The sequence below is a fragment of the Nerophis ophidion genome, linkage group LG27 (genome assembly GCF_033978795.1).
Source record: "Nerophis ophidion isolate RoL-2023_Sa linkage group LG27, RoL_Noph_v1.0, whole genome shotgun sequence".
NCBI classification, from domain to species: domain Eukaryota; kingdom Metazoa; phylum Chordata; class Actinopteri; order Syngnathiformes; family Syngnathidae; genus Nerophis; species Nerophis ophidion.
In genome coordinates, this window is record NC_084637.1 from 21,004,108 (window position 1) to 21,020,223 (window position 16,116).

The window sequence follows — 16,116 nt, forward strand, 5'->3', positions numbered from 1 at the left end:
CTTAAGTTGACGTACATGCTAGAGCGCTTTTGTCGAAATAAAATACAAAACCCAACATGATCGTTTTTAGTAACAAAAACGGGTACATTTATGTCAACATGTATGTCGCTAGCGTCCTCGTTATAACTTATCGGTGCAAAAAGACAACAGTGGCAGAACTACGGTCTCGCAATAAAACGCACACACAGTGGTTTCCTGGTTTCCTGTTCGGCGTAAAGTAAGCTTCAAAATAAAAGCATTGCGCAATGAACCTGGGTCGTCGGTGTCTCATCGGAAGTGAACGAGTTGTATCGGGACGCCCCGAACTGAGCATTTGTCCCAATACTTTTGTCCATTTGTGTACCGTATTGACACGTGAAGTGGCCACGCCCCCTTGAAAGTGCCACGCAATTCTGATTGTTCAACCGAGCACAGTTGGTACAAAAGGCGATTCAATTACATAAAATTACAAGAAGGCAAAAGATAAAAGTAAAATACTCATGCTAAAAATAAAATATATTCATGTTATTAATTATATATATTATTGCATCAAATGTATTTTTAATAGTGTTATAATGAATTAATTCACAATACAATACATCTCCAATAATAAGTCCATTTATGTTGTGATAATTGTAATATTGGACACAACAAATGTTTTCACTGTGGGAGTGGGAGGCCTTATCTGATTCTCCGCCCCGAGTGGGAAACCTTTTCTTTGCGAGTGGACGTCTGAGGAATTCCATCTTGCTCCCAATCATCTTATCAGCGCCGCGCAGCAGGAAGATAACATCGCAAACTATTATAAATAATACATTACTATTATTGTTAATTGTGTAGTATCTTAAAATATATATGACAAGTAGCTAATATGTCAGAATATATCAAAAAACAACATTATGACAGAAAGTTGCTGGATTGTGAATACATTATTATAATGTTTGTAATAAAATACAAACTCTTGTTATTTTCTCGCATGAGCCAAAACAATCCAGTCAATCAAAGCAGCTGTGATTATTGCCACCAGTGGTGTACCTAATGAAGTGACTTTTGGGCAATCATTTCCCTTTCGTTGTCGTCAGATTGACCCTGAGGAGGAGGACTACGGCTTTGACATCGAGGAGAAGAACAAAGCCATTGTGGTCAAGTCCGTCACCAGAGGCTCACACGCTGAGGTAACACACACACATATTCTTGTATTTGTTACCTTCGAGAGACCCCTGATTAATGGCTCGCTCTTTAGGACCACCCTTTCTATATATAGATATTGATATTGTAAATGTGTATTTACAACATTAATAATACATACATCCTATGCAAATACAAAACAGCTTGTTGTTAAAAATTTGTCAGAATTTTACCAGAAAAAGGTCACAATTTCACAAGAAAAACTGAGAATGTTGGCAGTATAATAATAAAGGTCTTATTTTACTCAACGCAAGTCAAAATTTTACAAGAAAAACTGAAAAATCGTGCAATATTATGATAAAAGTTGGAATTTTACTCAATAACAGTCGCAATTTTTTACAAAAAAAAGCTTAACATTTTGGGCGATTTTATGAAAAGAGTTGTAATCTTACTCGACACAAGTCACAATTTAGTAAGAAAACCTAAATATGTTGGCAATATTTTAGTATTAATCTGAATTTTACTTAGCAAAATTATGACAATTTAACTCAAAAAATGTCACTATTTTACAAGAACAACAAAAAAAGTGTCAATATTGGGATAAATGTCAGAATTTTATACGACAAATGTCCCCATTTTGCAAACAAATTTAATAATTTTTCATTAAATAAGTAATTATTTTACAAGAAAATATTGCAATATTACAGGAACAGAAAGAATATGAAAATGTTTTCCCAATTTTATAAGAAATAAGTCGACACGTTGTGAGAAAAAGACTTGTTTTACTCGACAAAAGTCACAATTTTATAAGAAAACCTAAATATTTAGGCAATATTAGGATAATAATCGGATTTTTACTTGGCAAAATTATGACAATTTCACTCAAAAAATGTCACTATTTTACAAGAACAACAAAAAAAGTGTCAATATTGTGATAAAGGTCACAATTTGATATGACAAATGTCGCCATTTTGCAAAAAAAAGGTAATTTTACATTAAAAAAGTAAGAATTTTACGAGAAAATTACAGGAACGGAAAGAATATGAGACATTGTTCCCAATTTTATAAGAAAGAAGTCAACACATTGTGAGAAAAACATTTGTATTTTTTTGTTTTTATGTTTTCCATTCCATGTTTTCAAAATTGTTTTGACCAGAGTGGGAGCACTTCAAACTTTTACACACACTTGTTATTTCCTATATTGACCAGAGGGGAGCACTTTTAAAAGCGACTCGCAGTCAATTTAAGAAATCCCTCCTTTTTGGGACCACCCTCATTTTGATAGATTTCCCCACCAGGAGTGCAAATGAGACATTCTCTATTAGATGCAACGTTATTGAGACCGTGATTTATGTCCGAACTTGTTCACACCTCCTCATATGGAAGCTACTTTTCCATGTTGATGTCTCAAGAAGGGTATAAATACAAGAACACACACATACTATGTGTCATCCCCCTGCATTAGATCCTGTGGATAATGGCTGTCTAATATTCAGACGGCTGCTGTCCATCATCTCCCCCTCCCTCCCACGGAGGAGCTTGGTTTTGATTGGCTGCCGAGAAACTTAGACACGCCCACTAACAACAGCCTCCACCAAAATAGACGACGACACGACGACTCAATCGCAACAGAAGGCGACCGTGAAACCACTCTGGACAAATGCGTTCTTGCTCGTCTGTCTTCCCCCTGGCTTCCACCAGGGGGCGCCACTTGCAGGGTCGTATGCCTGTTCACAAAAAAAAACAAAAACACACAACACAAATAGCCGCCATCGCTCTGAGCAACGACACCTCGTGGTCACACACATTCACAAAGTTAGATCACGATGCAGACAATGGAATGACGCGGACACGTTTCTTACTGGATAATGTCCAAAACGTTGGAGGCTTTGTATGTGTAAATAATACGCAACTACATTTATTTGATTCATATCGCCAAATTGTTCAGCGCTTATTACCTAAGTCTAGCTTGTGTGCTATTGTGTGCATAGCTGTTGGGTAGCTGCTAGTAGCCACTAGCCTAGCATGTTTACCTTTTGTAATCGCCTTAGATGTTAACTAATATCAGATTGGTGCACCGATATTGATATGAAATATAATGGGTAGGTACTTAAAACGGTTTCCAATGTGTCGCAGTTATGCAAATCATGTTTTGAAAAATCCAACAAAAAGTCATATTTCTAAAGAGAAAAAAAAGCAAATAAGTTAAAATTCACATGATGTCACACAATTCAACTTTGTTTTAATGTTACAAAAAAACACATTCTTTAAAATTTCTCCTGATATTTAAAATGGTTGTAATAATATAGATGATTTGTTTATACATAAACAATCATTAATTTATAATCAGTATTTATAAAACAATAAAAAGTGAGGAAAATAAATAATACATTTTTTGAAGAAATGAAACATTTCTTGAGACTTTGTTTAAAGAAAAATGTATAAAAAAAAAAAAAAGTCTTATTTTTGATGTAAAAATATGTATTTATATTCATAGAATTAATCTTTATTTAAGAAAATTTTTTTTTTTTGAATACAAAAAAGTTAAATATTTTAATGGGAATAAAAAAAACATATTATAATTTGGGATTTTTTGGTTTTTAAAGGGGAACATTATCAATATTTCCGAATGGTTAAAACCAATAAAAATCAGTTCCCTGTGGCTTATTTTATTTTTCCAAGTTTTTCTCAAAATTTTACCCATCACGCAATATCCCGAAAAACGGCTTCAAAGTGCCTGATTTACACCATCGCTATATGCACCCATCTATTGTCCTGTGACGTCACTACGTGAAGCCACCAGAAAAAAACATGGTGGATAGCACAGAAAGGTATAGCATAGTAGCGCGGATTCAGACTCGGATTTCAGCGTCGTAAGCGATTCAACAGATTACGCATGTATTGAAATAGATGGTTGGAGTGTGGAGGCAGGTACCGAAAACGAAATTAAAGAAGAAACAGAAGCTTTTGAGCCATATCACGACAGACAGTGGCACGGGAGGAAGCGCGGACGAATTCGGCGATCGCCTTCTAACCAACGATTGGTATGTGTTTGTTTGGCATTAAATGTGGGTGAAGGGAAAGGCTGGATGCAAATATAGCAACAAATGAGGCATAATGATGCAATATGAACATAGAGCTAGCCTAAATAGCATGCTAGCATCGATTAGCTTGCAGTCAGGCCGTGACCCAATATGTCTGATTAGCACACTCCACAAAAGTCAATAACATCAACAAAACTCACCTTTGTGATTTCGTTGACTTTATCGTTGGAAATGCATCTGCTTTGAGTGTCGCAGGATATCCACACATTCTTGCCATCTCTGTGCCATCTTTGTCGTAGCATAGCTGTCGTCGGTAAAGTGTGCAGAACAAACGAGGGACTTTCGCATCTTTTGACCACTGTTGCAACTTGAATCCGTTTCTGTTCGTGTTGTTACACCCTTGGACAACACACCTACGAGGCATGATGTTATCAAAGGTACCCGAAAACAGTCGAAAAAACGGAAAATAAAAGAGCTGATTTGACTTGGTGTGCGTAATGTGTTTGAGAAAATGGCGGATTGCTTCCCGTTGTGACGTCACGGGTGAAAGGTCATTGCTCCCACAGGCGAACAATTGAAAGGCGTTTAAATCGCCAAATTCACCCTTTGACAGTTCGGAAATCGGTTAAAAAAACACATGGTCTTTTTTCTGCAACATCAAGGTATATATTGACGCTTACATAGGTCTGGTGATAATGTTCCCCTTTAATGATTATTTAAGCCTACTTTACTGCTGTATCTTAATGTGGTTCTGTAGTACATTCTGGCAGAGACAACACAAATCATGTTTTGAAATATTTAACAAAAAGTGATATTACTCAAGCGAAAACAATAAATAAGTTAAAACTCACATATCACAAAATTCTGTTTTGTTTTCAAATGTTACAAGAAAGAGAATGTTGTTTAAAATGTTTCTTTATATTTTAGATAATATTAATTATTATTTAAGAAATAAACAATGATAAATTAATGAATTCATATTTATGTCATGAAAGCTATTTAAAAGTGAGGAAAATAAACAATAAATATTTTGAAGAAAATGGACATTTAAAAAAGTTTGACGAAATACACAACAAGTGTGAGTAAAATCATTTATATTTATTTTCACGGAATGAAACTTTATTTTAGGAATTTTCTTTGTAAATACAAAAAACTAAAATATTTTGATGGCAGTTAAAATTAAAAAAAGCATATTTAAGATTTAAGATAAGATTTTTTTTTTTTCAAGAGTAATCTTTAGGGGTGGTTTTACCACTAGTGGTACGCAGGCTCCATCTAGTGGTACGCCAAACAATCACTTAATTAAATATTCATATACAATGTTACTGTTCAAACTGTGAGTAACATTACAATGGCCAAACATATATAATGTACCTGTTAGATCAAACATCTGCCTTGTTTTTAATGATTATTTAAGCCTATTATGCTACTGTATCTTAATGTTGGTTCTAGTATATAGTAGTGGATTCTGGCAGAGATAACACAAATAATGTTTTTAAATATTGAACAAAAAGTCAAAAATTCATATTTCTTATATTTCAAGTAAATGAGTTAATGTTTTCTCAAAATCCTGTTTTGTTTTAAAGACATTTTATTTAACATTTCTTGAAAATGTCTCTTCATATTTTTTTCAATATGTTTTTTAGAGAAAAAAAATATTTAGGGAATTAATAATTGACTAAGCCTCAATTTTGTATTAATATTGACATAATAAAACAAGGAAAAAAATGGTAAAAATAAATATTTATTTTCAAGAAATACAAAGTTTTTTAGAAACTTTGTGTAAAGAAAAATGTTTAAATAGTATACAAAAAAGGCATATATTTTTTTAGGTATGAATGTAAAAAATAATTTACGGAATTAAACTTTGTTTTAAGGAAAATAACTTTACCTAAAAATCCTTATTATTCTTTCTTTATATTTTACCTTTTGTTAATGTCTTAGATGTTAACTAATTTCGGATTGGTGCTCCGATATTGATATGAAATATAAGGGGTAGGGACCTGAAACAGCTTCCAGTGTGTCGTAGTTACGCAAATCATGTTTTGAAAAATCCAACAAAAAGTCATAATACTAAAGACAAAAAAGTAAATAAGGTAATATTCACATGTCACAAAATTTAACTTTTTTTTAAAGTGTTATAAAAAACCAAATCTTTTAAAATGTCTCCTGATATTTAATATTGTTGCAATAATATCAATGATTTGTTAATTATATACATATAATAAAAACAAGAAAAAAACTGGTGAAAATAACTTATATTTATTTTCAAGAAATACAACTTTTTTCAAAACTTTGTTTAAAGAAAAATGTTTAAAGTAATACAAAAAAGGCTTATATTTTTTCAGGTATAAATGTAAAAAAAATAATTTGCGGTATGAAACTTTGTTTTAAGGCAAATAACTTTACCTAAAAATCCTTTATTTTAAAAAATACAATATTATTATTTTTTTCTTTATATTTCCAATTTTTTTTAATAGGAAGAAGTCATCATTAGGGAATAAATAATTGAGTAAGCCTCAATGTTATAGGTGATATGTATGTGATGAAAGCAAAGAAAAAAGTTAGGAACATGAATAATCTTTTCTTTTATTCTTTTTTTCTTAAGAAATGTTACTTTTTCCGCTAATTTGTTCGAAGGAAATTATTTTAAAAAAAATTAAAAAGTTATATTTTAGTACAAAAACTAAATAAAAAACAAAGAAAAAATTCGCAATAAAAAACCTAATCAAGCTAGACTACGCAACATTTTAGCATCCTAATTGAGGCTTTGTATTCATATGTACTATTGTGGTTTTTTCCTGGTCTCACACTGAGCCCCCCGCTCCAGACTGGACTTTTAAAAAGCACTAACCTAAACCTCTCTTGGACCTATTGATATTAATCCTAATAATAATGTGTGTGTGTGTGCGTACTTGCGTGTGTGCGTGTATGTGTGTGTGTGCAGATGGCAGGTCTGCAGGCGGGTAGGAAAATTCACACAATCAACGAGGATTTGTTGTTCCTCAGAACTTTTTCTGAGGTGGAGGCCATGATCCACCAGGCCTTCTGCATGCGACGATCCCTGCGTCTGCTGGTAGCCACCAAGGCCAAGGAGTGGGTCAACACACACACACACACACACACACACACACACACACACACACACACACACACACACACACACACACAGTGTTCTGTGGTCTAAGCGTGGGTCTGTCACTCAGGATGGTGAAGGTCCCTGACAACCCAGACGAGCTGTCCTTCAGACTCGCTGGCTCTGCCCCTCCTCACGTCTACGCTGTAAGAAAAGGTGAGCGACGCGTCCCAGCAGGTTTTGTTGCAGGATGAAGAAAAAAAATAGAAGATTAAAATAAAATTAAAAAATCGGTCTTAGCCTAGGCCCTGGAGTGGGGGTGCAGACTGAGGCCAAGGGGGAAAAAAAACAAAAAACAACTCATAGCCATAGTACACATCCCTCTTCCATGTGTGTAAGAGGGAAACATCAAACATCAAAGAACACAGAGGACATTAAAGACATTAAAGCAGCAGATACAACCAGACACTTCTACATACAGCTATGAATAAAAAGTAAAATAAACATATCCACTGTGGTGGCCTCTGCGGTGTTCCACGCCATCGTCCGCTGGGGAGGAGGGAGCATGGCCAGAGACAGAAGCAGACCCAACAAGGCAACCAAGACAGCCGACTCCACTCTCGGCCAGTGTCCAGTCCGCATGGATGAGCGAGGATACGTCCAAGGTGACTGAGGTGTCCGACACCTGCTCACCCGGCCAAGACACCGCGAAGCCTCTCCGTCCCAGTAGCTCAGTGCTAGCTCCACAGTCCTGTCCCCTCATCCGCATCTCCTCCAGTACATCCAAACAGACTCTGGTGGAGCAGAGACCCTGCAGCTGGTCTCCATGGCCAAAAGGCTCCCGGGAGGCAGATCCAGAAGTCCACATAAAAAGCACCACAGAGGTCACGAAAGTGCCACCCCTTGTCACACAGTCCCAAATTGTCCTGGACCAAAATGCAAAAAAATATAATACCACATGAAAACAAGAGGGAAACACATAAGGATGACACAAGAGCACAGAGCTCCTGCCTACAGCAGCCACTACAGCAGCGCCATCTTGGGAAAAAAAACAAATATATATATATATATATACATATATATATATATATATATATATATATATATATATATATATACATATATATATATATGTATATATATATATATATATATATATATATACATATATATATATATATATATCACATTGCATTAAATAAAAAAAAGTGTACCACTGTTATTTTCAGTGGAAAAATCTGGCAACTGAACTGCCATTTTTTTTTTTTTTTTAATTGTAGTTCTTTTTTTTTCTTTTTTTTACAGTGCATGACTTAAAAGGAATTCTCAAAAATTGAGTTTTTATTTAAATTTTTATTAAATCTTTTCTCAAAAATGTTTTTTTCCTCAAAGATTTATGAGATCGTTTTTATCAGAATATTTTGGGAATTCTGAAAATTCCACCATTTTCTCTTAAATAAGAACATTTGTCTTACAAATATATACATTTTTTAAAAGTGTGATTTAACACGTTTTTTTTTCTTGATAGTTATTAATTCCCCCAATTTTTTTTGTTTTTCTTAAGAAGGTACACTTAAAAAAAATAAAAATAAAAAAATATATATATATATATATATATATATATATTTTTTTTTTTCCGTTTGTTTGTTTGTTTGTTTTTTTGTTTTTTGTTTTTTCCAAAAACAATACCAGTCAATTCTGGGGAAAAAAAAGGAAATATTTTTTTATCTTTTCCACTACTAAATACATACAAATAGTTGTTTTTTTTCTTAGCATGCTGACTAAATAAAAACAGTGTCTATAATATGCAGATAAATAGAATAGAATAGAATAGAGTTTTATTGTCATTATTGCAATGAACAGGTTCAAAGAACAACGAAATTGGAGCAGCTCCTCCTAAGGTGCATATACAACATGGTAGTATAAATTAAAAAAATAAATAAATAAATAAATAAATAAATAAAAAATAAATTAAAAAAAAAAAAAAGATAGAGATGACTCTATGTATATGTATATGTATCCACACAGATGCATATCTGCATGCATATGAATACATATACACACATACATAAAACATTATTTCACATTGTAGTCCAAAAAAAAATAGAAAAACATTTAAACATTACACATGAGGACATGATGGACACATGGACACTCAGTGCCTGTTTAGTGCTACTATGGCTCTTGGGTAAAAGCTATTTTTTAGTCTATTGGTGCTCGCTTTTAGCACCCTGTAGCGTCTGCCTGAGGGTAGCAGTTCCAGGTGGCTGTGCCCGGGGTGGAATGGGTCTTTCAGGATGCTCTGTGCTTTCCTGAGACAGCGGGAACTGTACAGGTCAGCCAGGGAGGGGAGGGGGCATCCGATTAACTTCTGGGCGGTCTTTATGACTCTCTGGAGCGCCGTTCTCTCTGCGGCCGTGCAGCTGCTGAACCACACGCAGATGCAGTAGGTCAGGATGCTCTCAATGGAGCACCGGTAGAAGGACACCAGCAGTTCCTGTGAGAGGTGGTTGTTCCTGAGTATTCTCAGGAAGTGCAGTCTCTGGTGTGCCTTCTTGATGGTAGCCGTGGTGTTGGTGCTCCAGGATAGGTCGTTGGCCAGGTGGACTCCCAGGGAGCGGAAGTCGGAGACCCTCTCCACACAGTCACCACTGATGATCAGGGGCAGGATGTCCGTTTTTTTCCTCCTGAAGTCTATGACCAGCTCCTTGGTCTTGGAGGTGTTCAGGGCCAGGTTGTTGACTTTGCACCAATCCGACAGCTTCTCCACCTCATCCCGATATGCAGCCTCGTCTCCCTCCGAGATGAGCCCCACTACGGTGGTGTCATCCGCAAATTTGATGATGGAGTTGCTGGAGTGGGCAGGTGTGCAGTCGTATGTGTAGATGGAGTAGAGAAGGGGGCTCAGCACGCAGCCTTGTGGAGAGCCGGTACTGAGGTGCAGGCTTGATGACATGTGGCGACCCAACTGCACCCTCTGGGGGCGGTTGGATAAGAAGTCCTTAATCCACATGCAGATGGAGTTCGAGAGACCCAGGTCTGACAGTTTGGACACCAGTCTATCAGGAATAATGGTGTTAAATGCCGAGCTATAATCCACAAAAAGCAGCCGCACGTAGCTTCCCCCCGTCTCCAGGTGACCCAGGGAGGAGTGTAGGGCTGTGGCGATGGCGTCCTCTGTGGACCTGTTGGCTCTGTAGGCAAACTGGTGTGGGTCGAGCTCGGGAGGGAGGACTGAGGTGATATGGGTCCGTACCAGCTTCTCGAAGCACTTCATAGCTATAGGTGTAAGTGCAACTGGACGGTAGTCATTCAGACATCTGACAGAGTTCTTCTTCGGCACCGGGATTATTGTGGAAGTCTTCAGGCATGATGGGATGACGGCCTGGGAGAGGGACCGGGTGAAGATCTTCGTAAATACTCCGGCCAGCTGGTCTGCACAGTCTCTTAGTACCTGTCCCGGGACTCCATCTGGGCCCGTAGCCTTCCTCGGGTTCACTGCCTTCAGCGTGCGTCTCACCTCATGCTCCTCCAGTATAAGGGTGCAGCTGCTGTGGGTGTTGGGTGGGGGTGTTGTGACGGCTGCAGGTGTTTTTCTCTCAAATCGGGCGAAGAAGCTGTTTAACTCCCCCGCTCGAGAGGCGTCGCCGTCAGCCGAAGGGTTACTGGGTCTGAAGTTGGTCATGTCTTTTATTCCTTTCCATACCTCCTTGGTGTTGTTGCTCTGCAGGTGGGCTTCCATTTTCCTCCTATGTTCAGCTTTTGCCTCTCTGATGCCTCTCTTCAGATTGGCTCTGGCAGCACTGTAGAGTGCCAGGTCCTGCGCTTTGAAGGCACTGTCTCTCTCTTTGAGTAGGCCCTGGACTGTTTTTGTCATCCAGGGCTTCCTGTTGGGGTAGACTCGGATGCGCTTGTCCACTGTGACAGTGTCTATGCAGTGTTTGATGTACCCCAGGACTGCTTCTGTGTACTGCTCCAAGTCTGGGTTTTCAAAAACTGACCAGTCTGTTGTATCAAAGCAGTCCTGCAGCTGTTCCATGGCTCCCTCCGGCCATGTTTTGACCGTTTTGGTTGTGATAGGAGCACTTTTTCTTATTGGTGTGTAAGCTGGCAAAAGGAGCAGGGATATGTGGTCAGACTTGCCTAATTGGGGAAGTTGTTTGGCTCTATATCCTTTTTTTATGTTGGAATAGACTTTGTCCAGTGTGTTAGCTCCCCTCGTAGCACACTTCACATGCTGGTGAAGTTTGGGGAGCACTTTTTTCAGGTCGACATGATTAAAGTCCCCCGCTATGATGTGGATGCCGTCGGGATATTTGTTCTGTTGTGCACTGATTGTATCGTGCAACAGAGCTAGCGCCGTGCTAGCGTTAGCATCGGGAGCTATATACACGTTTGTGATCAGGACAGCAGAGTGCTCCCTGGCTAGATGGAAGGGTCGGCATTTAACTGTAAAATATTCCAGATCTTGGGAACAGTGGCTGTTAACTACCTTTGAATCAGAAGTCCACTTGTTGTTTAGGTAGGTTAGCAGTCCACCCCCACGCCGCTTGCCGGAAGACACTGCGTTTCTGTCCTGTCTGTGTGCTGTGTGACCGGTTAGCTCCATGCTAGCGTCGGGTATTGAGGACGTTAGCCAGGTTTCCGTAAACAATAGGGCGCAGCTGTCCATCACAGTGTTTTGTGCTACACGGAGCCTCACCTCGTCCATCTTGTCCTCTTCACCATGAGGAGCGAGCGACCTCGCATTAGCCAGAAATAGACTTGGTATCGGTGGTCTGTTTGGGTTCATTTTTAGTCTGGCTAACACGCCGCCCCTTCGGCCACGGCGTCTTCGCCTCCGCCTCCTCCTCGCCGGGCACAGTAGCCATGGAGCTCCAGGGCTACGTGCTAACTCCTCTGGGATGTTGTGTCGGCTTGTAAAATCCACCGAAATAGTCTGCTCAGACCGCAATCCAATCTCCAACAAATCGTTTCGGCTGTACATAACCTTTGCCCAGCAAGTTGCTGACTGGGCTAGTAATAAACTATATAAAAACAAGAAAAACAATGCACCTAAGGGGAGAGCCTGAAACGTCGCGTCCATGCGCGCCGCCATTTTTAAACAAAAAAAAAAAAAAAAAAAAAAAAAAATGTTTATATACTGTAGGCTTGTTGCAGAGTAGATAAATGTACATTTCCTCAATTCAATGATTTTTAATGATCTGATCGTTAGGTTTACATATTTGTACTCCTATTTCAGCGAGTGTGTCCTTGGGGCGACAACATCAGAGTGGCTTTGTGCTTTGAAATAGTTTTTAGTGTCCAAAAAATTGTGCCTGCAAGGCAGAGATGAGGTAACATTAGCCTGTGGCCACCTGTTACTTTTTCTACTCCTAACAAGCTTTTATGGGTTTTTTTATGACCGCCTGTACAAGGGTCAAAGTTCAAAACCCCCAAACTGTTGTATTGATGTAATTTCCTGCACATTACAACTTTGATCACAAGTGCAAAACAACAATTAGTTTTTTTCTTTCATGAAACCCAACATAAAACAGCTCAATGCTCATAATGAACAAACAAAGAAGAGAATTCTAAAGCTTGTTTGTACCTCTGCGCTTTGTACCCATAAATAATGAGAATGATAATAATAATGCCAATGTGACTGTATTTACATGTTTTTCCCTCTCAAAAATATTTGCCATTTTCATGGAGAACCAAGTTCAACCTTTTTCATTTTGATAAAAACATGTGCATGCTTCTTTTTGCATGATTTGGCTACATACATTTTCTAGAAAATGTTCTGTTTTTCAAAAAAACACCAAATTTACACATAAAAAAAAAGAAAAAATCTAACTTTGTTTGCCTGCAAAAAGGGACTTTTTGTATAATTTATTAATAAAAAATAAAAAAATCAGCTCCAAAATGGAATTTGTAATTATTATCCCCAACTTTTTGTCTAGAAGATGTATGCCCCGTTCCATATTGTAATTTTTTAAATATTTTTTTTACTCATAAATGTATTTAGTTATTTTTTACTTCAAAAGTATATACATATGTGTGTTATATATACATATATGTAATGTGTTGTATTTATACATATATGTATTGTATTGTGTCTATATAAATTCTACTTTATTGCTATAGTATGTAGTATATTTTATTATTTTTACTCAAAAAATATTCAACCCAAATTATATATATACATACATATATACATATATGTATGTATATAACTGTTAATGTGTATATATGTGTATGTATATATATTTATATAGGTTTGTATGTATATACTGTATATACATATATATATATAAATGTTTTTTTATATATATTTTGATAAAAAAACATTTTAAAAGTACTTTTTCCCTCCGTCAAAATATGTTCCCTTTTCTCCAAAATACACACTTAAAAAAAAAATCAAATGAATATTTATATACATTATATATGTGTATTTTAAATTGTTAATATTCAATCTCTTTTCTTGTGGGGAAAATATCCGACTTATATTATATTTTTAGGATAAACTATCCTTGGAAAATGTGATTCGTTTTTCCTTATGTTTCTTTTTACTTTTTAAATGTAGGACCTAAAATTAAAATTCAACAATGGTTTTCATTTCAATAATTAATATTATTACAATGATAATTCTTGCTTATCGGTTTTGTTTAAATGATGATGATGATGATGATGATGATAACTATATACATATTAATTATATAGTTGAATGTATAATAATAATAATAATAATAATAACGATTGGTATTCTATAATGAAAAACTAGTGTCCCTGTGGGGTGTCCACTCCAGGGCCCTGTGTGGTCGAGTTATTGTGTGACTTAAGGGGCCTCCCCATCTGACCTTTGACCTCTCCTGTTGGCACGCACACAGGCTTGGAGGCGGCGGGGGCGGGGCTTCAGCCCGGCCAGGTCATCCTGAAGGTCAACGGCAACAATGTCAATGGCGGCGACCACCAAGACGTCCTGGAACACTTTAGTGCGCAACACACACACCTCCGCCATCCTCAAGTGGTGAGAACACACACACACACACATACACACACACACAAACTAAATGATTTTATATATATATATATATATATATATATATATACATATGTGTGTATATATATATTTATATATATATATGTGTATGTATACATATATATATATACATATATATATATGTATATATGTATATGTGTGTGTGTATATATATTAGGGGTGTGGGAAAAAAATTATTCGAATATGAATTGCGTTTCTCACGTTGTGCGATTCAGAATCGATTCTCTTTTTTTTTTTTAAATCGATTTTTTTTTTTTATCAATCCAACAAAACAATACACAGCAATACCATAACCATGCAATCCAATTCCAAAACCAAACCTGACCCAGCAACACTCAGAACTGCAATAAACAGAGCAATTGAGAGAAGACACGAACACGACGCAGCACAAACCAAAAGTAGTGAAACAAAAATAAATATTATCAACAACAGTATCAATATTAGTTATATTTTCAGCATAACAGTGATGAAAAATCCCTCATTGACATTATCATTAGACTTTTATAATAAAAATAAAAATAAAGAACAATAGTGTCACAGTGGCTTACATTTGCATTGCATCTCATAAGCTTGACAACACACTGTTTCCAATGTTTTCACAAAGATAAAATAAGTCATATTTTTGGTTCGTTTAAGAGTTAAAACAAATTTACATTATTGCAATCAGTTGATAAAAAAATGTCCTTTACAATTATAAAAGCTTTTTACAAAAATCTACTACTCTGCTTGCATGTCAGCAGACTGGGGTAGATGCTGCTGAAATCTTATGTAGTGAATGAATAGAGAATCCTTTTAAATTGGGAAAAAAATCGTTTTTGAATCGAGAATCGTGTTGAATTGAAAAAAAAAAAGATTTTGAATCGAATCGTCGGACACCCAAAGATTCGCAGCCATAATATATATACATATACTACATATATATATATATATATATGTATATATATATATATATATATATATATATATATATATATTTATGTGTGTGTGTGTGTGTGTGTGTGTGTGTATTTTATAAATATATATTTTTTGTACAAACCCCGTTTCCATATGAGTTGGGAAATTGTGTTAGATGTAAATATAAACAAAATACAATGATTTGCAAATCCTTTTCAACCCATATTCAATTGAATGCACTACAAAGACAAGATATTTGATGTTCAAACTGCAAATAATCATTAACTTTAGAATTTGATGCCTGCAACACGTGACAAAGAAGTTGGGAAAGGTAGCAATAAATACTGATAAAGTTGAGGAATGCTCATCAAACACTTATTTGGAACATCCCACAGGTGTGCAGGCTAATTGGGAACAGGTGGGTGCCATTTTCGGGTATAAAAACAGCTTCCCAAAAAATGCTCAGTCTTTCACAAGAAAGGATGGGGCGAGGTACACCCCTTTGTCCACAACTGTGTGAGCAAATAGTCAAACAGTTTAAGAACAATGTTTCTCAAAGTGCAATTGCAAGAAATTTAGGGATTTCAACATCTATGGTCCATGATATCATCAAAAGGTTCAGAGAATCTGGAGAAATCACTCCACGTAAGCGGCATGGCCGGAAACCAACATTGAATGACTGTGACCTTCGATCCCTCAGACGGCACTGTATCAAAAACCGACATCAATCTCTAAAGGATATCACCACATGGGCTCAGCAACACTTCAGAAAACCACTTTCACTAAATGCAGTTTGTCGCTACATCTGTAAGTGCAAGTTAAAGCTTTACTATGCAAAGCGAAAGCCATTTATCAAAAACATCAACAAACGCCGCCGGCTTCTCTGGGCCTGAGATCATCTAAGATGGACTGATGCAAAGTGGAAAAGTGTTCTGTGGTCTGACGAGTCCAGA

At 36.6% G+C, this 16,116-nt stretch overlaps 1 protein-coding gene across 2 annotated transcripts in view; it reads left to right on the forward strand.

Moving 5' to 3' along the window:
* The window catches only part of prex1 (phosphatidylinositol-3,4,5-trisphosphate-dependent Rac exchange factor 1), a 216,356-nt gene that overhangs the window by 142,044 nt on the left and 58,196 nt on the right, over positions 1-16,116 (forward strand). For both annotated transcript variants that reach the window (XM_061889796.1, XM_061889798.1), the window contains exons 17-20: positions 1,062-1,154; positions 7,099-7,247; positions 7,358-7,443; positions 14,097-14,236. In XM_061889796.1, coding sequence (XP_061745780.1) covers positions 1,062-1,154; positions 7,099-7,247; positions 7,358-7,443; positions 14,097-14,236 — 468 coding nt within the window. The remainder of the gene's footprint in view (positions 1-1,061; positions 1,155-7,098; positions 7,248-7,357; positions 7,444-14,096; positions 14,237-16,116) is intronic.